The sequence below is a fragment of the Agelaius phoeniceus genome, chromosome 37, assembly GCF_051311805.1.
Source record: "Agelaius phoeniceus isolate bAgePho1 chromosome 37, bAgePho1.hap1, whole genome shotgun sequence".
Lineage (NCBI taxonomy): Eukaryota > Metazoa > Chordata > Aves > Passeriformes > Icteridae > Agelaius > Agelaius phoeniceus.
In genome coordinates, this window is record NC_135302.1 from 337,475 (window position 1) to 363,601 (window position 26,127).

Sequence of the window (26,127 nt, forward strand, 5' to 3'; positions counted from 1 at the left end):
CAAAAATCCCCAATTTTCCCCAAAAATCCCTAATTTTTCCCCCAAAAAATCCCCAATTTTTCCCCAAAAATCCCCAGTTCTTTCCCCAAAAAATCCCCATTATTTTCCTCAAAAATCCCCAATTTTTCCCCCCAAAAATCCCCAATATTTTCCTCAAAAATCCCCAATTTTTTTCCCCCAAAAATCCCCAATTCTTCCCCCCAAAAATCCCCAATATTTTCCTCAAAAATCCCTAATTTTTCTTCCCAAAAGTCCCCAATTCTTCCCCCAAAAATCCCCAATTTTTTCTTCCCAAAAATCCCCAATTCTTCCCCCAAAACATCCCCAATTCTTTCCCCTCAAATTCCCCAATTTTCCCCCCAAAAATCCCCAATATTTTCCTCAAAAATCCCCAATTTTTTCCCCCAAAAAATCCCCAATATTTTCCTCAAAAATCCCCAATTTTTTCCCCCAAAAATCCCCAATTTCCCCCCCAAAAATCCCCAATTTTTTCTTCCCAAAAATCCCCAATTTTTACCCCCAAAATTTCCCAATTTTGCTCCAAAAATCTCCAATTCGTCCCCCCAAAAAATCCCCAATATTTTCCCCAAAAATCCCCATTTTTTTCCCCTCAAAAATCTCAAATTTTTCCCCTCAAAAGTTCCCAATTTTTGCCCAAAACCCCCGGATTTTTCCTCCTAAAAAACCCCAATTTTTCCCCTAAAAAAAACCCCAATTTTCCCCTTAAAAAACCCAGGATTTTTCCCCCGAAAAAAAACCAATATTTCCCCCCAAAAATCCCCAATTTTTTCCCCCCAAAACCCCAATTTTTCCCCCCCCAAAAAACCACAATTTTTCCCCCCAAAAAAACCCCAATTTCCCCCCCAAAAACCCCAATTTTTCCCCCAAAAAATCCCCAATTTTCCCCCAAAAAAACCCCAATTTTTCCCCCCAAAAAAACCCCAATTTTCCCCCTAAAAAAACCCCAATTTTCCCCCTAAAATTCCCAATTTTTTCCCCCAAAAATCCCCAATTTTTTCCCCTCAAATTCCCCAATTCTTCCCCCAAAAAATTCCCAATTTCTTCACAAAAAAATCCCCAATTGTTCCCCAAAAAAACCCCAATTTTTCCCCTAAAACCCTGTTTTTTCCCAAACCAGCAAGAATTGGCCCCAAACCTCGTGGAAGAAATGCCGCATTTGGTTCATTTTGGTCTTGAAGCGTTTCAGTTTCTGGTGGATCCGTTTGTCCTTCTCCAGCTGCGCGATCGTCGCCCACTCGCAGTGCAGGTACGAGCTGGGGGCGGGGCCAGGGGTCACGGACACGCCCCCGGCACGGGGCGGCCAATCAGAAACAGCCACCCCAAAACCGGGCGAAAATGAGCCCAAAAACGACCCCAAAATGAGCAAAAACGACCCCAAAATGGCCCAGCTCCAGCTGTGCCCAATCACAGTGCAGGTACGAGCTGGGGGCGGGGCCACGGGTCACGGACATGCCCCCAGCATGGGGCGGCCAATCAGAAACAGCCACCCCAAAACCGGGCGAAAATGAGCCCAAAAACGACCCCAAAATGGCCAAAATTGCCCCAAAATGGCCCTGCCCAGCTGGGCCCAATCACAGTGCAGGTACGAGCTGGGGGCGGGGCCACGGGTCAAGGACACGCCCCCGGCACGGGGCGGCCAATCAGAAACAGCCACCCCAAAACTGGGTGAAAATGAGCCCAAAATGGCCCAAAATGGCCCAAAATGGCCCCGCCCCAGCTGCGCCATTGTCGCCCAATCACAGCCCAGGTAGGAGCTGGGGGCGGGGCCAGGTGAGGGCCACAAAGTGACCACGAGTGACCACAAAGTGACCATAACTGACCACAACTGACCCAAAATTACCCCAAACTGATCCCAACTGACCATGAGTGACCATGAGTGACCCAAAATTACCCCAAAATGACCGCAACTGACCCCAACTGACCATGAGTGACCACGAGTAACCACAAGTGACCATGACTAACCATAACTGACCCCACCTGACCATGAGTGACCCCAAACTGACCCAAAATTACCCCAAACTGACCATAAGTGACCACAAACTGACCATAGGGACCCCAACTGACCATAACTGATAAGTGACCACAAGTGACCCAAAATTACCCCAAACTGACCCCAACTGACCATGAGTGACCCCAAACTGACCAAAACTGACCACAACCGACCCCAACTGACCACGAGTGACCCTAAACTGACCATAACTGACCATGAGTGACCCCAAACTGACCGTAAATGACCACAACTGACCATGAGTGACCCCAACCAACCCCAACTGACCATGAGTGACCCCAATGACCACAAGTGACCACGAGTGACCCTAAACCGACCCCAAACCGACCCCAACTGACCATGAGTGACCCCAATGACCGTGAGTGCCCGCGAGTGACCACGAGTGACCCTAAACCGACCCCAAACCGACCCCAACTGACCATGAGTGACCCCAAACTGACCATAACTGACCACAACCAACCCCAACTGACCCAAAATTACCCCAAACCGACCCCAACTGACCATAAGTGGCCCCAACCTGACCCCAACTGACCCCGAGTGACCCCAATGACCCCGAGTGACCCCGAGTGCCCACGAGTGACCCCAACTGACCGCGAGTGACCCCAATGACCCCGAGTGACCGCGAGTGACCCCAATGACCCCGAGTGACCCCGAGTGACCGCGAGTGACCCCGAGTGACCGCGAGTGACCGCGAGTGACCACTCACTAGTTCTTGTACTTGACGAAGAACTCCTCGGCCTCCACCAACTGTCCCGAGGGCAGCTGAGCGTGAGGAAGGTGAAGATGACCACGGTGAGGAAGGCCAGGAGGTCACCCCCGCCCCCCCCCCAGGCCACGGCGGTGACCGCAGTGACCACACTGACCACACTGACCGCACTGACCGCACTGACCACACTGACCGCACTGACCGCACTGACCACAGTGACCACACTGACCCCACTGACCGCACTGACCACAGTGACCACAGTGACCACACTGACCGCACTGACCACACTGACCGCACTGACCGCACTGACCACACTGACCACACTGATCACACTGATCACACTGATCACACTGACCACACTGACCGCACTGACCACACTGACCCCAGTGACCGCACTGACCGCACTGACCGCACTGACCGCACTGACCACACTGACCACAGTGACCACACTGACCGCACTGACCACACTGACCACAGTGACCACACTGACCACACTGACCGCACTGACCACACTGACCACACTGACCACACTGACCACAGTGACCACACTGACCGCACTGACCACACTGACCACAGTGACCACACTGACCACACTGACCGCACTGACCGCACTGACCTCCTTCTTGACCACGCGCATGGACAGCACCTTGTCCACGATGGCCGCGTCCTCCTCGCTCGGGTTCTCCTGGGGGGACACAGCACGAGGAGGAGGAGGAGGAGGAGGAGGTGAGGAAGGTCAGGGGGTGGGGATGAAGGTCATGGGGGTGGAGGAGGTGATGAAGATGATGAAGGTGGAGGAGGTGAGGAAGGTCACAGGGATGGAGGAAGTGAGGGAGATGATGAAGGTGAGGAGGAAGATGAGGGTGAGGAGAATGATGAGGGTGACGAAGGTCATGGGATGGGGATGAAGGTCATGGGGGTGGAGGAGGTGAGGAGGAAGATGAAGGTGGAGAAGGTGAGGAAGGTCACAGGGATGAAGAAGGTGATGAAGATGATGAGGGTGAGGAGGAAGATGAAGGTGGTGGAGAAGGTCACGAGATGGGGATAAAGGTCATGGGGGTGGAGAGGTGAGGAGGAAGATGAGGATGAGGAGGAAGATGAAGGTGGAGGAGGTGGCGAGGAAGGTCATGGGATGGGGATGAAGGTCACAAAGATGGAGAAGGTGACCAAGATGATGAAGGTGAGGAGGATGATGAAGGTGGCGGAGAAGGTCACAGGATGGGGATGAAGGTCACAAGGATGGAGAAAGTGAGGAGGAAGATGAAGGTGGTGGAGAAGATGAGGAAGGTCACGGGGATGGAGCAGGTGAGGAGATGAAGAAGGTGAGGAGGAAGGTGAGGGTGAGGAAGGTCATGGGATGGGGATGAAGGTCACGGGGATGAAGAACGTGACCAAGATGATGAAGGTGAGGAGGAAGATGAGGGTGAAGAAGGTGAGGAGGAAGATGAGGATGGAGAAGGTCATGGGATGGGGATGAAGGTCACGGGATGGAGATGGTGATTAAGATGATGAAGGTGAGGAGGAAGATGAGGAGATGAAGGTCATGGGATGGGGATGAAGGTTCCAGAGATAAAGGAGATGATGATGATGACGATGGACACAACAAATATGGAGACAAGGGAGGTGAACAAGGTGAGGAAGATGACGAAGGTGAGGATGATGAAGATGATGAAGATGAAAGTGAGGAAGATGATGATGATGAAGATGAGGAAGGTGAGGAAGGCCGCCCACCACGAAGAACCGCATGGAGAATAGGAAGAAGATCATGGAGAACATGAACATCATGAAGATGAACATGGAAGATGATGAAGATGACGAAGGTGAAGATGAAGAAGGTGAGAATGATGAGGATGATGAAGGTGAGGATGATGAGGATGATGATGAAGATGATGAAGATGATGAAGAGGAAGGTGAGGAAGGGCACGCACCACGAAGAACCGCATGGAGAAGAGGAAGATGATCATGGAGAACATGAACACCGTGAAGATGAACAAGATAGAAGATGACAAAGATGATGAAGATAACGAATATGATGAGGAAGACGAAGGTGAGGATGATGAGGAAGATGAAGATGAAGGTGAGGATGATGAAGATGAAGGTGAGGATGACGAAGATGAGGATGAGGGTGAGGAAGGGCACTCACCACGAAGAACTGCATGGAGAAGAGGAAGATGATCATGGAGAACATGAACATCATGAAGATGAACATGGAAGATGATGAAGATAACGAATATGATGAGGAAGATGAAGATGAGGAAGACGAAGGTGAGGATGATGAAGATGATGAAGATGAAGGTGAGGATGACGAAGGTGAGAGTGAGGAAGGGCACTCACCACGAAGAACTGCATGGAGGGCAGCGCCGCGTCCCCGCCCTCGCCCTCCGTGGCCGGCGCGGGCGGCGCCGGGGGCGGCTCCTGGTCAGCGTCCGGCCGCGCCTGCGGCCCCGTCACGTCCAGCTCCTCGTCCAGGTCCTCGTCGTCCGTCAGCTTGATGTCCAGGTCCTCCGTGTACTTCTTGCGCTTCACCTGCCGGTTGGAACGGCGCTTCTGGGGGGACAGGTGAGATACAGACAGGTGAGACATGTGAGACATGGACAGATGGACAGGTGAGATATGGACAGACAGACACAGGTGGGACACGGTTTGATGATGTCCAGGTCCTCCGTGTACTTCTTGCGCTTCACCTGCCGGTTGGAACGGCGCTTCTGGGGGGACAGGTGAGATACAGACAGGTGAGACATGTGAGACATGGACAGATGGACAGGTGAGATATGGACAGACAGACACAGGTGGGACACGGTTTGATGATGTCCAGGTCCTCCGTGTACTTCTTGCGCTTCACCTGCCGGTTGGAACGGCGCTTCTGGGGGGACAGGTGAGATACAGACAGGTGAGACATGTGAGACATGGACAGATGGACAGGTGAGATATGGACAGACAGACACAGGTGGGACACGGTTTGATGATGTCCAGGTCCTCCGTGTACTTCTTGCGCTTCACCTGCCGGTTGGAACGCCGCTTCTGCAGGTGGGACAGGTGAGATATGGACAGGTGAGACATGGACAGATGGACAGGTGAGATATGGACAGACAGACACAGGTGGGACACGGTTTGGTGATGTCCAGGTCCTCCGTGTACTTCTTGCGCTTCACCTGCCGGTTCGAGCGCCGCTTCTGCAGGTGAGACATGGACAGGTGAGACAGGTGAGACATGGACAGGTGAGAGATGGACACACAGACACAGGTGGGACACACAGACACAGGTGGGACACGGTTTGGTGATGTCCAGGTCCTCCGTGTACTTCTTGCGCTTCACCTGCCGGTTGGAACGGCGCTTCTGCAGGTGAGACAGGTGAGACAGGTGAGAGATGGACAGATGGACAGATGGACACACAGACACAGGTGGGACACGGTTTGGTGATGTCCAGGTCTCCTCTGTGCACTTCTTGCGCTTCACCTGGCGGCTGGAAGGGCGCATTTGGGAGGACAGGTGGGACATGGACAGGTGGGACATGGACAGGTGACAGATGGACAGGTGAGATGGGGACAGGTGGGACATGGACAGGTGAGACATGGACAGGTGAGACATGGACAGGTGGGACATGGCCAGGTGAGACATGGCCAGGTGAGATGGGGACAGGTGGGACACACACAGGTGGGACACGGCCATGTGAGACAGGTGAGACAGGTGGGACAGACACAGGTGGGACACGCGCAGAGCCACGCCTACCTCAGGTGAGACATGTGCAGGTGGGACACGCCCAGCTGAGACACACCCACCTAGGTGACCTCATCTACCTCAGGTGACCACACCTGGCCCAGGTGACCTCACACACCCAAGTGACCACACCCATCCAGGTGACCACACCCATCCAAGTGACCACACCCATCCAGGTGACCACACCCATCCAAGTGACCACACCCATCCAATTGACCACACCCATCCAGGTGACCACACCCATCCAAGTGACCACACCCACCCAGGTGACCACACCCACCCCGGTGGCCCCGCCCCCTCCCAGGTGTGCCTCACCTGGACTCCTCCCCCGGCTCCTCCCCCCCCGTCGTCCTCCTGGCGCGGGGACGGCGCCGGCAGCGCCTCCGAGTCCGAGTTGTCCGAGCTGGCGTTGCGCTTGCGCTTCTTGCTGACCACCGGCGTGATGGTGCTGCGGACACAGTGACCGATGAGTGACCACTGAGTGACCACTGACCGCTGAGTGACCACTGACCACTGAGTGACCACTGACCACTGAGTGACCACCCCCAGCCCCTCCCAGGCCCAGCTGGCGTTGCGCTTGCGCTTCTTGCTGACCACCGGCGTGATGGTGCTGCGGACACAGTGACCAATGAGTGACCACTGAGTGACCACTGACCACTGACCACTGAGTGACCACCCCCAGCCCCTCCCAGGCCCAGCTGGCGTTGCGCTTGCGCTTCTTGCTGACCACCGGCGTGATGGTGCTGCGGACACAGTGACCCCAGAGTGACCACTGAGTGACCACTGACCACTGAGTGACCACTGACCGCTGAGTGACCACCCCCAGCCCCTCCCAGGCCCAGCTGGCGTTGCACTTGCGCTTCTTGCTGACCACCGGCGTGATGGTGCTGCGGACACAGTGACCACTGAGTGACCACTGAGTGACCGCTGAGTGACCAGTGAGTGACTGCTGGCCACTACCAAAAAAATCCCCAAGAAAATGACCCCCAAAAAAAGCTCAAAATGGCCCTAAAATGACCCCGAGTGACCGCTGAGTGACCACTGACTACAGTGAGTGACCATTTAGTGACTGCTGAGTGACCGCTGGCCACTACCACAAAAATACCCAAGAAAATCCCCCCAGAAAGCCCTAAAATGGCCCAAAATGACCCTGAGTGACCAAACTGACCACTGAGTGACCACTGAGTGACCAGTAAGTGACCACACTGACAGACTGCCCAGTGACTACACTGACCAACTGACCACACTGACCAGTGACCGCATTGACTGCTGCCATCACCATGGTCACAGTGACCAACTGACCACACTGACCAACTGACCACACCATGATGACCACCAACCCTTGATGACCACCAACCCTTGATGACCACCAAGGACCCCCAACCTCAGATGACCACCAACGACCACCAACCCCACAATGACCACCAACCCCATGATGACCCCCAACCTCAGATGACCACCAACCTCAGATGACCACCAACGACCCCCACCCCCATGATGACCACCAATGACCCCCAATGACCCCCAACCCCTGATGACCCCCAGCCCCGCCCCAGCCCCGCCCCGTCCTCACCTGGCCTTGCCCCTGGCTTTACTCTTGCCCTGCCCCTTGCCCCGGCGCGGCCGCTCCTCCTTGGCCGCGGCCGTGGCCCTGTCCTTGCGCCGGCGCTTGCGGTCACTCTCGTCCTCGGGCCGGACGCTGGGCAGCTCGTCCTCGTTGAGCACGCGGGGGATGTTCTGCTCGCCGCGGGCGCGGGCGCGGGCGATGGCCTCGGCCACGATGCGGTTCGCCTTCTCCTGCTTCTTCTGGTGCTCCAGCTTGCGGCTCTCGTCCGAGCAGCCGCCCCCGCGTGGCACCACCGACGGCGCCGCCGCTGTGGTCAGTGTGGTCATCTCCGAGCCGCTCAGCACCTTGACCACCGAGAGGCCGGCGGAGGGAGCGCCCGAGGAGGAGCCGGCCTGGGACAAGGGGACAGGAGGGGTCGGTGGTCAGTGGGGGCGTGGGTGGGTGGGGGTCAGTGAGTGGTGACCACCGTGTTGAGATTGTGGTCAGTGAGGGCGTGGAGTGGTGGTGGTCAGGGAGGATGTGGAGTGGTGACCACTGTGTTGAGATTGTGGTCAGTGAGGGCGTGGTCAAGTGGTGGTCAGTGAGGATGTGGAGTGGTGACCGCCATGCTGAGATCATGATCGACAAGGCCATGGTCAAGTGGTGGTCAGTGAGTGGTGACCACCGTGTTGAGATTGTGGTCAGTGAGGGCGTGGTTGGGTGGTGGTCAGTGAGGACGTGGTCAAGTGGTGGTCAGTGAGGATGTGGAGTGGTGACCACCGTGTTGAGATTGTGGTCAGCCAGGCCATGGTTGGGTGGTGGTCAGCGAGGACATGGTCGGGTGGTGGTCAGGGAGGGCGTGGGCAGGTGGGGGTCAGTGAGGATGTGGATGAGTGACCACCACGCTGAGATCATGACCAACAAGGCCATGGTCAAGTGGTGGTCAGTGGGGACATGGAGTGGTGACCACCACGTTGAGATTGTGGTCAGTGGGGGCGTGGTCAAGTGATGGTCAGTGAGGACGGGGAGTGGTGACCACCACATTGAGATCATGACCAACATGGCCGTGGTCAAGTGGGGGTCAGTGAGTGGTGACCACCACGTTGAGATCATGACCAACAAGGCCATGGTCAAGTGGGGGTCAGTGGGGGCGTGGGCAGGTGGTGGTCAGTGAGGAGACGCGGAGTGGTGACCACCACACTGAGATTGTGGTCAGCCAGGCCATGGTCAAGTGGTGGTCAGCAAGGCCGTGGTCAAGTGGTGGTCAGCAAGGCCGTGGTCAAGTGGTGGTCAGTGAGTGGTGACCATCACGTTGAGATCATGACCAACAAGGCCATGGTCAAGCGGTGGTCAGTAAGGCCATGGTTGGGTGGTGGTCAGCGAGGACATGGTCGGGTGGTGGTCAGTGGGGGCGTGGTTGGGTGGTGGTCAGCGAGGATGTGGAGGAGGGACCACTGTGTTGAGATTGTGGTCAGTGGGGGCGTGGTCAAGTGGTGGTCAGTGAGGATGTGGAGTGGTGACCACCGTGTTGAGACTGTGGTCAGTGAGGACGTGGAGTGGTGGTGGTCAGTGAGGGCGTGGGCGGGTGGGGGTCAGTGGGGATGTGGAGGAGTGACCACCACATTGAGATCATGACCAACAAGGCCATGGTCAAGTGGTGGTCAGTGAGGACACGGAGGAGTGACCACCACGTTGAGATTGTGGTCAGTGGGGGCGTGGTCAAGTGGTGGTCAGTGAGTGGTGACCACCACATTGAGATCACGACCAACAAGGCCGTGGTCGGGTGGTGGTCAGTGAAGGCGTGGTTGGGTGGTGGTCACTCCCACCCCCAAACTGACCACTCCCACCCCAAACTGACCACTCCCACCCTAACTGACCACTCCCACCCCACTGACCACTCCCACCCTAAACTGACACTCCCACCCCAGACCACTCCCACCCCACTGACCACTCCCACCCCCACTGACCACTCCCATCACACTGACCACTCCCATCACACTGACCACTCCCACCCCAAACTGACCACTCCCACCCCCAAACTGACCACGTCCACCCCAAACTGACCACTCCCACCCCACTGACCACTCCCACCCCAAACTGACCACTCCCACCCCACTGACCACTCCCACCCCACTGACCACTCCCACCCCAAACTGACCACGCCCACCCCCCTGACCACTCCCATCACACTGACCACTCCCACCCTAACTGACCACTCCCACCCCAAACTGACCACTCCCACCCCACAGACCACTCCCGCCCCACATTGACCACGCCCACCCCAATGACCACGCCCCGTGCCTCACCTGCGGCTGCAGCACCACCTTGAGCGGCACCGTCAGCCTCTGCCCGGCCCCGCCCACCACCTGCGGCACCTGGGCCACGCCCACGGGCCCCGCCCCCGGCTGGATCAGCTGGATCTTCTGTCCGGCCGCCTGTCCGGCCGCGGCCGGGGGCTGCACCTGCAGCTGGATGGTCACCACCTTGGCCGGAGCGCCGGGGGGCGTGGCCTTGGCCGCCGCGCCGGGGGGCGTGGCCGCGGCCCCGCCCTGCAGGAGGAGCTTGCCGGGCAGGGTGCCCAGGACGACGTGGCGCTGGCCAGGTGGGGCACCTGGGGCAGGTGTCTGCTGCAGCACCAGCGTGATGCGCTTGGACTCGCCCTGCGGACACACGGACACCGGTCAGTGGTCACTCAGGGGTCAGTGTGAGTGGTCAGCGTGGGGATGGACAGAGGTCAGTGGTGACTCAGGGGTCAGTGGTGACTCAGGGGTCAGTGCAGGGATGGACAGAGCTCAGTGGTCAGTCAGAGCTCAGTGGTCAGTCAGTGGTCACTCAGGGGTCAGTGGTCAGTGTGAGTAATCAGTGTGAGGATGAACACTGAGATAGCGGTCAGTGGTCACTCAGGGGTCAGTCAGGGGTCAGTGCGGGGATGGACAGAGCTCAGTGGTCACTCAGGGCTCAGTGATCAGTCAGAGATCACTCAAGGGTCAGTGGTCACTCAGTGGTCACTCAGTGGTCACTCAGGGGTCAGTGGTCAGCGCAGCGGGCACTGGTCAGTGTAGATGGACATTGGGGTGGGACCCCACAGCTCCGCTGGACATTGTTAAACCACACCTGGCCACGCCCAAACCCCACCCAGCCCCTCCCAATCCCCACCTGGCCACACCCACACTCACCTGGCCCCTCCCAAACCCCCTCAGACCCCACCTGGCCACACCCAAACCTCACCTGGCCCCTCCCAAACTCCCCCAACCCTCACCTGACCCCACCTGGCCCCACCCAAACCCCCCCAACCCTCACCTGGCCACACCCAAACCTCACCTGACCCCACCTGTCCCCACCCAAACCCCACCTGTCCCCCCCCAGCCCCACCCGTCCCCCGTGCTCTCACCTGGGCGGGCCCCAGGCTCAGTCCGGGTTTCAGGGCGGGGCTCCCAGGTGCGCCCGGCCCCGCCCCCGCCGTGGCCTTCAGGGGCTGCAGCAGCAGCTGCTTCACCTGCCTGGCCCCGCCCCCTGCCGCCGAGGCCACGCCCCCCGCCGCTGCCGCCGAGGAGGCCACGCCCCCCGCTGCCGCCGCCGAGGAGGCCACGCCCCCCGCGCGGATGGTGGGCGGGGCCAGCACCTTGGCCAAGGTGACTTTGCCGCCGTTGGGCGTGGCCGGGGCGGGGCCTCCTCCCGGTGGGGGCGGGGCTTTGAGGATGACGATTTTAGGGGGAGGGGGAGGGGGGGGAGGTCCCGAGGGGGCGGGGGCAGGGGCGGAGACCCCCATGAAGGGATTTCCCTGGCTCAGCACTTCCGCTTCCGGTTGTGGGAGGGGCGGGGCGGGGTTTGGGGGCGGGTCCGGGGGGTTCTGGGGGGTCTGGGGGGGGTCCAGGGCCCCCGAGAGCCCCAAAGCCTCGGCCAGGGGGTCGGTGGGGGGAGGGGTGGGCGCGGGGGGCGGGGCCGAGGAGGCGGGGGGAGGGGCAGGGGGCGGGGCCACCAGGTCCTCGGGGGGGAAGGGGATGTGGGATGGGGTCCAGGCCGAACAGGTTGGGGTCGTCAAAAAGGTCCATGATGGGGTCGGCCATGTTGGGGGGGAGGGCGGAGGGACCCCCGAAATTGGGGATGGGGGGGGTTGAATGCGAGAATCAAAATTTGGGGGTTCTGACCCCAAAAAATGGAGATTTGAGGGGGAAATGGGGATTTGAGGGGGTTTGTGACCCCAAAAAATGGGAATTTAGGGGGTTCTGACCCCAAAAAATGAAGATTTGAGTGGTTCTGACCCCAAAAAATGGGGGATTTGAGGGGATTTTGGCCAAAAAATGGGGATTTGAGGGGGTTGTGATGGGGATTTGAGGGGAAAATGGGGATTTGAGGGGTTGTGACCCAAAAAATGGGGATTTGAGGGGGAAATGGGGATTTAGGAGGTTCTGACCCAAAAAAAATGGGAATTTAGGGGATTCTGACCCAAAAAATGGGGATTTGAGGGGGAAATGGGGATTTAGGAGGTTCTGACCCAAAAAAATGGGAATTTAGGGGATTCTGACCCAAAAAATGGGGATTTGAGGGGTTGTGACCCAAAAAATGGGGATTTGAGGGGGTTCTGACCCCAAAAATGGGGATTTATGGGGGTTGTGACCCAAAAAATGGGGATTTGAGGGGTTGTGACCCAAAAAATGAAGATTTGAGTGGTTCTGACCCAAAAAATGGGAATTTAGGGCGTTGTGACCCAAAAATGAAGATTTGAGTGGGTTCTGACCCCAAAAAATGAAGATTTAGGGGGTTGTGACCCAAAAAATGAAGATTTAGGAGGTTCTGACCCAAAAAAATGGGGATTTGACGAGTTCTGACCCAAAAAAATGGGGATTTAGGGGGAGTTTGGGAGTCCAAAAAAGCCCAAAAAAGCTGAAATTTGAGTGGGGGGGGGGGTTTGGGGTTGTGCTGACCCCAAAAATCGGGAATTTGGGGGTCTCGACCCCGAAAATCAAAATTGGGGGGGGGGGGGGTTGGGGGTCCTGACTGTGAATTTCAACAATTTGGGGGGGTTTGAACCCAAAAATCAAAAATTTGGGGGGGTCTTGGGGGCACAACCCCAAAAATTGGAATTTGGGGGGGGTTTGGGGGGTGCCAACCCCAAAAATCCAAAATTTGGGGAGGATTTGGGGGTCCCGACCCCGAAAATCCAAAATTTGGGGGGTTTGGGGGAGATCTGGGAGGTCCCAATCGCTAAAAATCAGAATTTTGGGGCGTTTTAAAGGGTCCAGACCCCAAAAAATGGAAATTTGGGGGGTCCTGGGTGGAATTTGGGGGATCTGGGGGTCCCCAACCCCCAAAAATGGAAATTTTGGGGAGGATTTAGGGGGGTCCTGGGGGGAATTGGGGGTCCCCAAACCCCAAACTGGGGGGGTTGGGGAGTCCCAGGGGGAATTTGGGGGTGCTGGGGAGGTTTTGGGGGGAATTTGGGGGGAATTTGGGGCTTTTGGGGTTTTTGGGGGAATTTGGGGTTTTTGGGGGCTCTTCTGAGGCTGGGGGGGCTCCGGAGCTCCAGGCTGTGGGGAGAGAGAAAAGAGGGGGGGTCAGGGGGACCCCAAAATTGGGGGGTTTGCACCCAAAATGAGGCAGGAAAGGAGCTGGGGAAAATGGGGGACCCCAAACTGGGGGAACTGGGGGGAACTGGGAGCACAAACTGGGGGGAACTGGGGGGAACTGGGAGCTCAAACTGGGACCCCAATTCAGCCCAAACTGGGGGAACTGGGAGCACAAACTGGGACCCCCAATTTGGGGTAACTGGGACCCCAGTTTGGGGTAACTGGGACCCCAAAGTGACCCAAACTGGGACCCCAAACTGGTAATAACTGGGACCCCCAAAGTGACCCAAACTGGGACCCCAAACTGGTAATAACTGGGACCCCAAAGTGGCCCAAACTGGGACCCCAATTTGGGGTAACTGGGATCCCAAACTGGGACCCAACTGGGGGAACTGGGAGCACAAACTGGGGGGAACTGGGGGGAACTGGGAGCCCAAACTGGAACCCAATTTGGGGTAACTGGGATCCCAAACTGGGACCTCAAACTGGAGATAACTGGGACCCTGATTTAGAATAATTGGGATCCCAAACTGCTAATAACTGGGACCCCAATATGGCCCAAACTGGGACCCCAATATGGCCCAAACTGGGACCCCAACTTGAGGTAACTGGGAACCCAATGTGGCCCAAACTGGGACCCCAAACTGGGACCCAATTTGGGGTAACTGGGATCGCAAACTGGGACCCCAAACTGGGGTAACTGGGACCCCAAACTGGGACCCAATTTGGGGTAACTGGGACCCCAAACTGGGGTAACTAGGACCCCAAACTGGGACCCAACTGGGGGTAACTGGGATCCCAAACTGGGACCCCAATTTGGGGTAACTGGGACCCCCAATGTGGCCCAAACTGGGACCCCAAACTGGAGATAACTGGGACCCTGATTTAGGATAATTGGGATGCCAAACTGGGGTAACTGGGACCCCAATGTGGCCCAAACTGGGACCCCAATTTGGGGTAACTGGGACCCCAAACTGGGACCCAATTGGGGGTAACTGGGACCCCAAACTGGGACCTCAAACTGGGGTAACTGGGATCCCAAACTGGGACCCAACTGGGGGTAACTGGGATCGCAAACTGGGACCCCAAACTGGGGTAACTGGGACCCCAAACTGGGACCCAATTGGGAGTAACTGGGACCCCAAACTGGGACCCAATTTGGGGTAACTGGGACCCCAAACTGGGACCCAACTGGGGTAACTGGGACCCCAAACTGGTAATAACTGGGACCCAAATATAGCCCAAACTGGGACCCCAAACTGGGGGTAACTGGGACCCCAACCTGGCCCAAACTGGGACTCCCATTTAGAATATCTGGAACCCAAATTAGGACAAAGTGGGACCTCAATTTGGGATAACTGGGACCCCAATTTGGGGTAACTGGGACCCCCAAACGGCCCAAACCGGGACCCCAATTTAGGACAAATTGGAACCCCCAAATGGCCCAAAATGGAACCCCAATTTAGGGTAACTGGGACCCCAATCTGGGGTAACTGGGACCCCAATCAAGCACGAACTGGGACCCCTATTTAGCAAAAGCAAGGACCCCAGTCCGGCCCAAACTGGGAGCCCAATTTAGGGTAACTGGGATCTCGATTTGGGGTAACTGGGACCCCAAACTGGGCGTAACTGGGACCCCCAATCTGGCCCAAACTGGGACCCAAACTTCGGGTAACTGGGATCCCAAACTGGGGGGAAGTGGGACAACAAACTGGGGGAACTGGGACCCAATTTCGGGTAACTGGGACCCCAGACTGGAGCTCCAGTTCAAGGTAACTGGGATCCCATTCTGGCCCAAACTGGGACCCCAAACTGAGACCCAGCCCGGCCCACCCGGACCCCACCAGAGCCCCCCATGAGGGCCGCTCCCCTCCCCCCCCCTCCCCTCACGACCCCCATGAGGGCCGATCCCCCCCCCATTCCCGCCTTACCTGTCCCGCCGAGCGCCTGAGGGAAAAGGGGGGGAAGGGAAGGGAAATCCGCCACCCCCCTCGCTTCGGGCCGATATTCGGGGGGGTTTCCCCACAGAAATGATTTTTTTTTTTTTTAAATATTTAAATTTTTAAAGGAAGGGGGGGGAGCAAGGGGGTGTGGGGGGGGGGGGGCGCCGCCGCTCGTGCCCCCCCCGCGCGCGCGCGCCGAGCCCGGGGGCGCCCTCACGGAGCGGCTCGCGGCGCAACGCAGCGCGCGCACGGCCACGCCCCCTTCCCAGCCGGCCACGCCCTCCGCCTCGCTCCCCATTGGCTGAGCCCCGCCGGCGCCGCGCGCTGATTGGTCGGAGCAGCCGCCAGCCGGGTGCGTTGCGCACGCCCACCCGGAAGCGCTCCCCCTCACGGACATGGTGGGGGGGGCCTTCGTTTAGGGGTGGCCGCGGCGCTGCCGGAGCGCGCGAGGCAGGCGGGAGCGCGGGCAGCCGCGAGCCGCCATCTTGTGGCGCTGAGGGGGACGCGGGGTCCTTCGCCCTCAGAGGGAGGAAAAAAAAATCATAGATTAAAAAAAATTTAAAAATAAACCCAAATCTGGCGGATTTGAGCCCAAAAAAGCGGCAGGAGCGGCGGGAATGGAAGGGATTGGCCGCGATCGGGCCGCATCGCCCCGAGCGGCGGCGGCGGCGCCAAAATCGAGGGCGGGTTTGGGGCCGGGCCTGGGACTGGGGGAAAATCGGGGAAGATCGGGCAAAAAAAATCGGAAAAAACGGACAAAAACGGGGAAAATCGGGCAAAAACGGGAAAATGGGGGAAAAAACACTCGGAAATGCCGGTTTGGGGACAAAAGGGGCGAGATTGGGCTGAAAATGCCCCCAAAATTGCAAAAAGTGGCCCCAATAGGCCCTCAGGGATCCGAGCTGAAAGAGACCTCAAAAGGCAAAAAAATGGAAATGAAAGGCACAAAATGGATAAAAATAGCCAAAAAAGGTACTGAAGGATATAAAAAATGGATTGAATGGCATAAAAGCGGATAAAATGGGCAAAATGAGGATAAAATGGGCATAAAAATGGATTAAATGGGTATAACAATGGACTAAAATGGGCACAAAATGGATTAAAATCGTCCCAAAATTGATAAAATCGTCCCGAAACGAGGTTTAAAAGGTCCCAAAAGGATAAAAATAGAACTAAAAGGGCACAAAATTGATAATTATGGTCCCAAAACGACGCTAAAAGATCCAAAATTTCACTAAAAATGCTTCAAAATTGATTTTTTAAGGGTAAAAAATTGGCATTAAGTGGTCCCAAATTAATACAAATAACACAAAAAATGGAAAAAAATTTGGAATTTGTCCCAAGAAACGCTCAAATCTCCTCAAATTTATTTTTTTCACCAGTAAAAAATAGGGAAAATCTCAACATTTGACATATTTTAGGAACCTCGGCACCAAATTCTGGGCAAATCCCCCCAAAATTCAGGTTTTAAATCCAAAAAGAAAAAAATACCCCCCAAATCTTTCAATTTTTGGGATAAAAAGGTTGAAAAAAAATCTCAATTTCTCGTTTTGGAGGAAATTTGGGAGCAAATTGGGAGCAAAACTGCCCCAAAAAATCCAATTTTAACCCCCAAAAAAGGATAAAAATCCTCAAAATTCAGGGTTTTGGTGTTTTTTTTACTGAATTACCAAAATACTCCAAATTTCTGCAGTTTAAAGTGAAATTTATGGAATTAAAAGTAAAATATTTTTAAATATTTTAAAATTCAACAAATTTTATTGTGTTAAAAATTGTGATTTCAGCTGTATGAATTGAATTAAAAGTAATTTCATAGAAAATTAAATAGTCGAGTTAAAATGATATAAATTAGCCAAAATCAATTAAATTAATTTAAATTAACTGACATGAAGTAAGTATTACAAAGAATTGTGATTTAAAGTTTAGACGTTTTACTTTTTAAAAGTTTAAATCTTTAAATTTAAAGGGAAAATTCAGCCAAAAATTGAAATCTGGGGTGAAAAATGCTGAATTTGGGATAAAACTTTGGAATTTGGGGCAAAACCCTGGAATTGGAGTGGAGAAATCAGAATTTTGGTTGAAATTCATGAATTTTGGGCCAAAAAAAGTGGAATTTGCGGTGAAACTCTGGGATTTGGGTTAAAAAAGGGAATTTAGGTCAAAACAAAAAGGAATTTGAGGAAATAAAAGCAGAATTTTGGGGTGAAAGTGCTGGAATTTGGTAAAGGAATTTGGGTTAAAAACAGGAAATTTTGGGATCCGAGTCTGGAATTTGGGTTTGAAACACGAAATTTTGGGTCCCAGTTTGGCCTCTTGGCCCCGCCCCTCACCTCTGATTGGTGCCACCCGCGATGACGTCACCAAACACGGACCAATGGGGAGCGCAGGGTCCTGGAAAGAGGGAGGGGCTTCATCAATTGGGGGCGGGGCTTCCTCAGTGACCCCAAAACCTCCTGATTTTACCCCAAAATCTCCCGATTACACCAAAATCTCCTGATTTAACCCAAAATCTCCTGGTTTCACCCCAAAATCTCCCGATTCCACCAAAATCTCCTGATTTCACCCCAAAACCTCCTGGTTTCACCCCAAAATCCCCTAAAGAACCTTAAATCTTAGATTTTCCCTCAAATCCCCTCTGAGACTCCTCAAAACCTCTGAATTTCCCCCAAATTTTCCACAAATTCCCCTAAAAAACTCCTGATTTCTGCAAAACCTCCTGATTTCACCCAAAATCCCTCCAGAGACCCCTCAGAACCTCCTGATTTCACCCAAAAATCTCCCCAAATCCTCTCATTTCTTTCCCAAATCCTCGAATTTCCTTATTTCACCCCAAATCCCTCAAATCTCCTTATTTCACCCCAAATCCCCTCATTTCTCTCCCAAACCCCCCTCAAATCCCTTCATTTCAACCCAAAGTCCCTCATTTCTTCTCCGAACCCCTCAAATCTCCTGATTTCGCCTCAATTCTCCTCTTTTCACCCCAAACCCCCTCATTTCTCACCCAAACCCTCAAATTCCCTCATTTCACCCCAAATCCCCTTATACCTCCCCCAAGATCCCTCATTTCTCGCTTTTTTTGTCCCAAATCCTCTCATTTCTCCCGAAATCCCCTCATTTTGCCCCAAACCCTCTCATTTCTCACCCAAACCCGTCAAATCCCCTCATTTTGCCCCAAACCCCCTCATTTCTCACCCAAATTCCTCAAATCCTCATTTCACCCCAAATCCTCTCATCCCTCACCCAAATCCCCTCATATTTCCCCAAATCCCCTCATACCTCACCCAAATCCCCTATTTTCTCACCCAAACCCCTCGAATCCCCACATTTAACCCCAAAATCCCCTCACGTCTCCTCCCCTCACCCCCCAAACGCCCCAAATCCCCTCATTTCACCCCAAATCCCCTCATTTCCCGCTCATTTCCCCCAACCCCCCTCATTTCTCACTCATTTAACCCCAAACCCCCTCACACCTCCCCCAAACCCCTCAAACCCTCACATTTCACCCCAAATCCCCTCACGTCTCCCCCAACCCCCCCCCATCCCCTCACGAACATCCCCCCCCCCCCTCAATTCCTCCCCCGCCCCTCCCACACCCCGTGGGCCCCCCGGGCCGCCCCCAAATCCCCAAATCCGCCCGAATTTCCCCCAAAATCTGCCCCGGACCCCCTCCCCCCTCCCCCCCTCACGGCCCCCCCCCTCGCCCCCCCCTCCCCCGCCCCCCCCCCCGCCCCCCGCCCCTCCCCCGCCCGCCCGTCGCCGCGATGACGCACCGCCCGCGCCGCGCGCGCCCCGCCGCTGCGCCCCGCCCCTTCCGGCGGCGCTCCGCCCCTTCTCTATGGTTCCTCCCCATATCCTCCCGGAGGGCTCCTCCTTTCCTATTCCGGTGCCGCTCTAGCTCGGTCCCTCCAACGCTTCTATGCTCTCGTTCCCTCTCTGTTTTTAAACAAAAAAAATCTAAAATTTGTCGAAACGCCCCAAGTTGGTTTTTTGGTGTCACAGAGAGCGGGTTTAAACGGCTGGGTTGCGGTTGGGTTGTCCGCAGGGAGGTTTCGTCTCTATGGTGGCGGCAGCGGAAATGGCGGCGCCAGGGAGGGCGGGGTTTCCGCTTCGGCGCGCGGCGCCCCGGGGGGGGGAGCGGCGGCGCGATGGAGGTGAGGGGGGGGCGGGCGTGAGGGGAAAAATGGGGCAAAAGCGGCCAAAAATGGGAAAAAAGGGGGAAATAAACGCGCTCAGGGGCGGCTGGGGGCGGGGCGGGGAGGTTGGGGCGGGAAAATGGGGGTTTGGGGAGCGGGGGGGGAGGGCGGAGAGCGTGAGGGGGAAATGGGGCGAAAATCAGGAAAAAAGGGGAACATGTGGGAAAATATTGTGATGTGAGGGGAAAGAAGGGGAAAAATGGCGAGAAAAAGGAAGAAAATGGGGGCAAAAAGGGGGTTTAGGGTGTGGGGGGAGAGCGTGAGGGGAAAATGGGGAAAAAATGGGGGAAAATGGGGAAAGAAAGAGAAAATGGGAAAAAAGGTTCTGGTCTGAGGGAAAATGGGGGAAAAAAGGGAAGAAAAGAGAAAAAATGGGGGTTTGGAAGGTTACAGTGAGGGGGGAGAGCGTGAGGGGAAAATGGGGTGAAAATCGGGGAAAATGGGAAAAAAGGGGGGGAAACAATGGAGAAGTGGGGAAAATATCGGGAAAAGGGGGGAAATTTGGAAAAAAAGGGGGAAGTGGGGAAAAAAGGCAAAAGTGGGGGGAAAAAAGCAAAAAGTAGGGGAAAAAGCTGGAAAAAAATGAGAAAAATGAAAGAAAAAATGGAAAAGTTTGGGATCAAAGGGAAGAAGTAAAAGAAAAATGAAAAGGTGGGGGAAAATGGGAAGAAGTTGGAAAAATTGAGGGAAAATAGGGAGAAATGGGTAAGAAAGAGGTGAAAGAGAAAAAAAAGGGGGAAAATGGGAAAGAAAGAGAAGAAAAATGGGAAATAAAGAGAAAAGTGGGGAAAGAAGTAAAAAGGGGGAAAGTGTGAAGAAAGAGGGAGAAATGAGGGAAAAAATGAGGAAAAAAAGGGGAAAAATGAGATTAAAATGGGGAAAAATGGGGGAAAAGTGGGAAAAAATGGGGGAAAACTTGGAAAAAATGGGGAAAAAGTTAAAAAAGGAGGAAAAGGGAAGAACGGGCTGAATTTGGGCTGAGTTGCTGTGGTCTCCTGCAGTTCCCCGGGGCAGTGACAATTACCTGGCCATCACCGGCGCCTCCCACCCCTTCCTCAGCGGGCCGAGGTGAGAAACGGGCGGGAAAAGGGCGAATTTGGGCAAATCCCAAAGGAGCCCCTGGGGCACAGCCCCTGCTGAGGGTGGGGCTGGGAAGAAAAAATTGAATTTTTTCTGATTTTGCCTTGGAACCACCTCAATTTTTGTGCCCTGGTTTTGGGCTGAAACCCTTTGGGTTTGGGAACGAATTTCCATATTTTTGCTCACAGCTCCCTGGTTTTGTGCCAAAACTCTGAGTTTTTGGCCCAAATCTCTGGATTATGGCGCCAAGCTCCCCAAATTTTGTCCGGAACCCCCTGATTTTGGTGCCAAAGCCCCAAATTTTGGTGCCAAACCCCAAATTTTTTCTGGAACCCCCAAATTTTGGTACCAAACACCCCAGTTTTGTGTTGGGAACCCCCAGTTTTGTGTTGAAACCCCAGTTTTGGGCTGAAACTCCCCGATTTCTGTCCTAAAGTCCCCGTTTTTCCACCAAACCTGATTTTGGGCCGGAACCCCCTGATTTTGGTACCAAACCCCCAAATTTTGGTGCCAAACCCCCAAGTTTTGGTACCAAACCCCCCAAATTTTGGTGCCAAACCCCAAGTTTTGGTACCAAACCCCCACATTTTGGTACCAAACCCCCAGATTTCAGGTCCAAACCCCCCAATTTCCATCCCAAATCCCCAGTTCGCTCCCAAACCCCTGAGTTTCGATCCCAAATCCCCGATTTTCCATCCCAAACTCCCCAATTTCAGGTCCAAAGCCCCGACTTCAATCCCAAACCCCCCAATCTCAATCCCAAACCCCCAATCTCAATCCCAAACCCCCCAATCTCAATCCCAAACCCCCAATTTGGCTCCCAAACCTCCTGATTTTGATCCCAAACCCCCAATTTCCATCCCAAACCCCCCAATCTCAATCCCAAACCCCCCAATCTCCATCCCAAACCCCCAATTTGGCTCCCAAACCCCCCAGTCTCAATCCCAAACCCCCAATTTTGCTCCAAACCCCCCAATTTCCATCCCAAACCCCCCCAATCTCAATCCAAACCCCCAATTTGGCTCCCAAACCTCCTGATTTTGATCCAAACCCCCCAATTTCCATCCCAAATCCCCCAATTTCCATCCCAAACCCCCCAATCTCAATCCCAAACCCCCCGATTTCCATCCCAAACACCCCAATTTCAATCCCCAATTGGGAGTGAACCCCCGATTTCACTTCCAGACCCCCAATTTCCATCCCAGACTCCCCAATCTCTCTCCCAAACCCCCTGATTTGCTCCCAAACCCCCCAATTTCGATCCCAACCCCCCGATTTTGATCCCAAACCCCCCAATTTCACTCCCAAACCCCCCAATTTCACTCCCAAACCCCCCAATTTCACTCCAAACCCCCCAATTTCGATCCCAACCCCCGATTTTGATCCCAAACCCCCCAATTTCACTCCCCAACCCCCAATTTCACTCCCAAACCCCCCAATTCCCAATCTGGCTCCCAAATTCCCCAATTTCGCTCCCAAACCACCAATTTCAGGTCCAAGCCCCCCCAATCTGGCTCCCAACCCCCCAATCTCAATCCCAAACCCCCAATTTCAATCCCAACCCCCCCAATTTCCATCCCAAACCCCCCAAACCCCCCGATCTCGCTCCCAAACCCCCCGATCTCGCTCCCAAACCCCCCGATTTTGCTCCCAAACCCCCCTAATCCCAAATTTCCATCCCAAACCCCCCAATTTCCATCCCAAACCCCCCAATCTCTCTCCCAAAGCCCCAAATTTTGTTCCAAAGCCCTGATTTCAACCCCAAACCCCCCAATCTCGCTCCCAAACTCCCAAACCCCCCGATTTTGCTCCCAAACCCCCCAATTTCAGGTCCAACCCCTCCAGTCTCTCTCCCAAACCCCCCAATCTCTCTCTCAAACCCCCCTAACTCACCAATCTCACTCCAAACCCCCAATTTCGCCCCTAACCCCCCAATTTTGCTCCAAACCCCCCAATTTCAGGTCAACCCCCCCCCCAAATCTCTCTCCCAACCCCCCAATTTCACCCCCCAAATCCCCAATCTGGCTCCAAATTCCCCAATTTTGCTCCTAAACCCCCCAATTTCACTCTCAAAGCCCCCTAACCCCCCAATTTCACCCCCAAACCCCCAATTTCGCCCCCTAACCCCCCAATTTCGCTCCCAAACCCCCCAATTTCAGGTCCAAGTCCCCCCAATCTTGCTCCCAAACCCCCAATTTCCATCCCAAAGCCCTCAATTTCACTCCTAAACGCCCCCAATTTCACTCCCAAACCCCCAATCTCCATCCCAACCCCCCCGAAACCCCCAATTTCGCTCCCAAACCCCCCAACTTTGCTCCCAAACCCCCCTAATCCCAAATTTCCATCCCAAACCCCCAATTCGCCCCCTAACCCCTGTCCCCCCTTCCCCAGACGTTCCACACGCCCAGCCTGGGCGACGAGGAGTTCGAGATCCCCCCGATCCCGCTGGACTCGGACCCCTCGCTGGCCGTGGTCGGGCACTTTGAGGACCTGCCCGAGCCCGGCGGCGCCCCCGAGGCCCCGTTCGCGCCCCCCCGGCTACGGCGTGGGGGGGCTGGAGCTGCCCGTGGCCGTGGGGCTGCCCCCGGGCATGATGGAGCAGCCGGGGGGGCTGCTCAACATGGTGAGTGCGGGCACCCCAAAAATGGGGTGGGAATGGTCCCAAAAATGGGGGGTTTGACCCCAAAAATGGGGGGTGTAACCCGGAAATTGGACCCGGAAATGGTGAGTGTGGGGCCGGAAATGGTGAACGTGGGCCGGAAATGGGGGGTTGAACCCGGAAATGGGGGGTAGGAGTGACCCGGAAATGGTGAGTGTGGGGCCGGAAATGGGGGGCTGTGACCGGAAATGGGGGTTTCACCCCAAAACTGGGGGCTTTGACCTTAGAAATGGTGCTGGAAATGGGGAGAGAATGGTCACAAAAATGGGGGATTTCACCCCAAAAATGGGGGGTTTCACCCCAAAAATGGGCTGGGAATGGGGAGAGAATGGTCCCCAGAAATGGGGGGTTTAACCCCAAAAATGGGGGGGAGTGATGTCCCAAATAGGGGGGGTTTAACGCCAAAATGGGGGGGGGTTTAACCCCAAAAATGGGCTGGGAATGGTCCCAAAAATGGCGGGTGTAACCACAAAAATGGGGGGTTTAGCCCCAAAATGGGGGGGCTGGAGCTGCCCGTGGCCGTGGGGCTGCCCCCGGCATGATGGAGCAGCCGGGGGGGCTGCTCAACATGGTGAGTGTGGGACACAAAAAATGGGGGGTTTAGCCCCAAAAATGGGGGGTTTGACCCCAAAAATGGGGTGGGAATGGTCCTGAGAATGGGGAGGGAATGGTCTCAAAAATAGGGGGTTTGACCCCGAAAATGGGGTGGGAGTGAAGTCCCAAAAATGGGGGGTTTCACCCCAAAAATGGGATGTGTAACCCCAAAAATGGGGGAGCTGCTCAACATGGTGAGTGTGAGGACCCCAAAAATGGGGGGTGGGACCCCAAAAATGGGGGTTTCACCCCAAAAATGGGCTGGGAATGGTCCTGGGAATGGGGAGGGAATGGTCCCAGAAATGGGGGGGGTTCACCCCAAAAATGGGTGTGTGACCCCAAATATGGGGGGTTTAAACCCAAAAATGGGGTGGGAATGGTCCTGAGAATGGGGAGAGAATGGTCCCGAAAATGGGGAGGGAATGGTCTCAAAATGGGGGATTTCACCCCAAAAATGGGGTGGAATGGTCCTGGAAATGGGGGCTTTGACCCCAAAAATGGGCTGGGTATGGTCGTGGGAATGGGGAGAGAATGGTCCCAGAAATGGGGGTGGGACCCCAAAAATGGGGGGGGGGGGGTTGATGCGAAAATGGGGTGGAGTGATGCCCCTAAATGGGGGATTTAACCCCAAAAATGGGGGGTTTCACCCCAAAAATGGGCTGGGAATGGCCCTGAGAATGGGGAGGGAATGGTCTCAAAAATGGGGGGTTTGACCCCAAAAATGGGGGGGAGTGATGTCCCAAATAGGGGGGCTTTAACCCCAAAATGGGGGGGGGGGGTTAACCCCAAAAATGGGCTGGGAATGGTCCCAAAACTGGCGGGTGTAACCCCAAAAATGGGGGGTTTAGCCCCAAAAATGGGGGGGCTGGAGCTGCCCGTGGCCGTGGGGCTGCCCCCGGGCATGATGGAGCAGCCGGGGGGGCTGCTCAACATGGTGAGTGCGGGACACAAAAAATGGGGGGTTTCGCCCCAAAAATGGGGGGTTTAGCCCCAAAAATAGGCTGGGAATGGCCCTGAGAATGGGGAGGGAATGGTCCCAGAAATGGGGGGGGTTTCACCCCCCAAAAATGGGGTTTGTGATCCCAAAAATGGGGGGTTTAAAACCCAAAAATGGGGTGGGAATGGTCCTGAGAATGGGGAGGGAATGGTCCCAGAAATGGGGGGTTTAACCCCAAAAATGGGGGAGCTGCTCAACATGGTGAGTGTGGGGACCCCAAAATGGGGGATTTCACCCCAAAAACGGGGGGTTTAGCCCCAAAAATGGGCTGGGAATGGTCCTGGAATGGGGAGAGAATGGTCCCAGAAATGGGGGGTTTGACCCCAAAAATGGGAGGGAATGGGCAGTGAATGGTCCCAAAAATGGTGAGTGTGGGACCGGAAATGGTGAACGTGGGGCCGGAAATGGGGGGTGTGGGACCCGGAAATGGTGAACGTGGGACCGGAAATGGTGAGTGTGGGGCCGGAAATGGGGGCTGTGACCGGAAATAGGGGGGTGGGACCGAAATGGGGGGGGTTTGACCCCAAAAATGGGGGGTTTGACCCCAAAACTGGGGCTTTGACCCTAGAAATGGTGCTGGAAATGGGGAGAGAATGGTCACAAAAATGGGGAATTTAACCCCAAAATGGGGGGGGGGTGGGACGGCCAAAAATGGGCTGGGAATGGTCCTGGGAAAGGGGAGACAATGGTCTCAAAAATGGGGGGTTTGACCCCAAAAATGGGGTGGGAATGGTCCTGAAAATGATCCTGAAAATGGGGAGGAATCGGTCTCAAAAGTGGGGGATTTAACCCCAAAAATGGGGCGGGGAGAGATGCCCGAAAACCAGGGGAATTTAACCCCCAAAAATTGGGGGAATTTAACCTCAAAAATGGAGGGAACCCCAAAAATGGGGAATTTAACCCCAAAAATGGGGGAATTTAACCCCAAAAATGGGGAATTTAATCCCAAAAGTGGGGGAATTTAACCTCAAAAATGGAGGGGATTTAATCCCAAAAAAAGGCGGGAATTTAACCCCAAAAATGGAGGGGTTTTAACACCAAAAATGGAGGGAATTTGACCTTAAAAATGGGGGAATTTAAGGCCAAAAATGGAGCA

General features: G+C 55.0%; 2 protein-coding genes and 1 long non-coding RNA gene across 3 annotated transcripts in view; 1 reads left to right on the top strand and 2 right to left on the bottom strand.

The window, feature by feature from the left end:
* The window catches only part of LOC129134462 (chromodomain-helicase-DNA-binding protein 8-like), a gene marked incomplete at its 5' end in the record, with an annotated part of 55,171 nt that extends 43,167 nt beyond the window's left edge, over positions 1-12,004 (bottom strand). Inside the window, 8 exons of the mRNA XM_077193220.1 lie at positions 1,157-1,274; positions 2,736-2,791; positions 3,352-3,420; positions 5,070-5,282; positions 6,768-6,900; positions 8,026-8,411; positions 10,305-10,658; positions 11,390-12,004. Coding sequence (XP_077049335.1) covers positions 1,157-1,274; positions 2,736-2,791; positions 3,352-3,420; positions 5,070-5,282; positions 6,768-6,900; positions 8,026-8,411; positions 10,305-10,658; positions 11,390-12,004 — 1,944 coding nt within the window. The remainder of the gene's footprint in view (positions 1-1,156; positions 1,275-2,735; positions 2,792-3,351; positions 3,421-5,069; positions 5,283-6,767; positions 6,901-8,025; positions 8,412-10,304; positions 10,659-11,389) is intronic.
* A 349-nt stretch (positions 12,005-12,353) lies between these two features.
* LOC143691938 (uncharacterized) lies at positions 12,354-18,542 on the bottom strand. The gene is made up of 2 exons (XR_013179736.1): positions 17,839-18,542; positions 12,354-13,526 (listed from the first exon to the last, which is right to left on the bottom strand). It is a non-coding gene; the product is annotated as an uncharacterized LOC143691938 (long non-coding RNA).
* Positions 18,543-24,890: 6,348 nt separating this feature from the next.
* LOC143696646 (matrix metalloproteinase-14-like) overlaps positions 24,891-26,127 on the top strand; it is a 17,164-nt gene continuing 15,927 nt past the window's right edge. The window contains exon 1 of the mRNA XM_077193221.1: positions 24,891-24,968. Within this exon, the coding sequence (XP_077049336.1) occupies positions 24,891-24,968 (78 nt within the window). The remainder of the gene's footprint in view (positions 24,969-26,127) is intronic.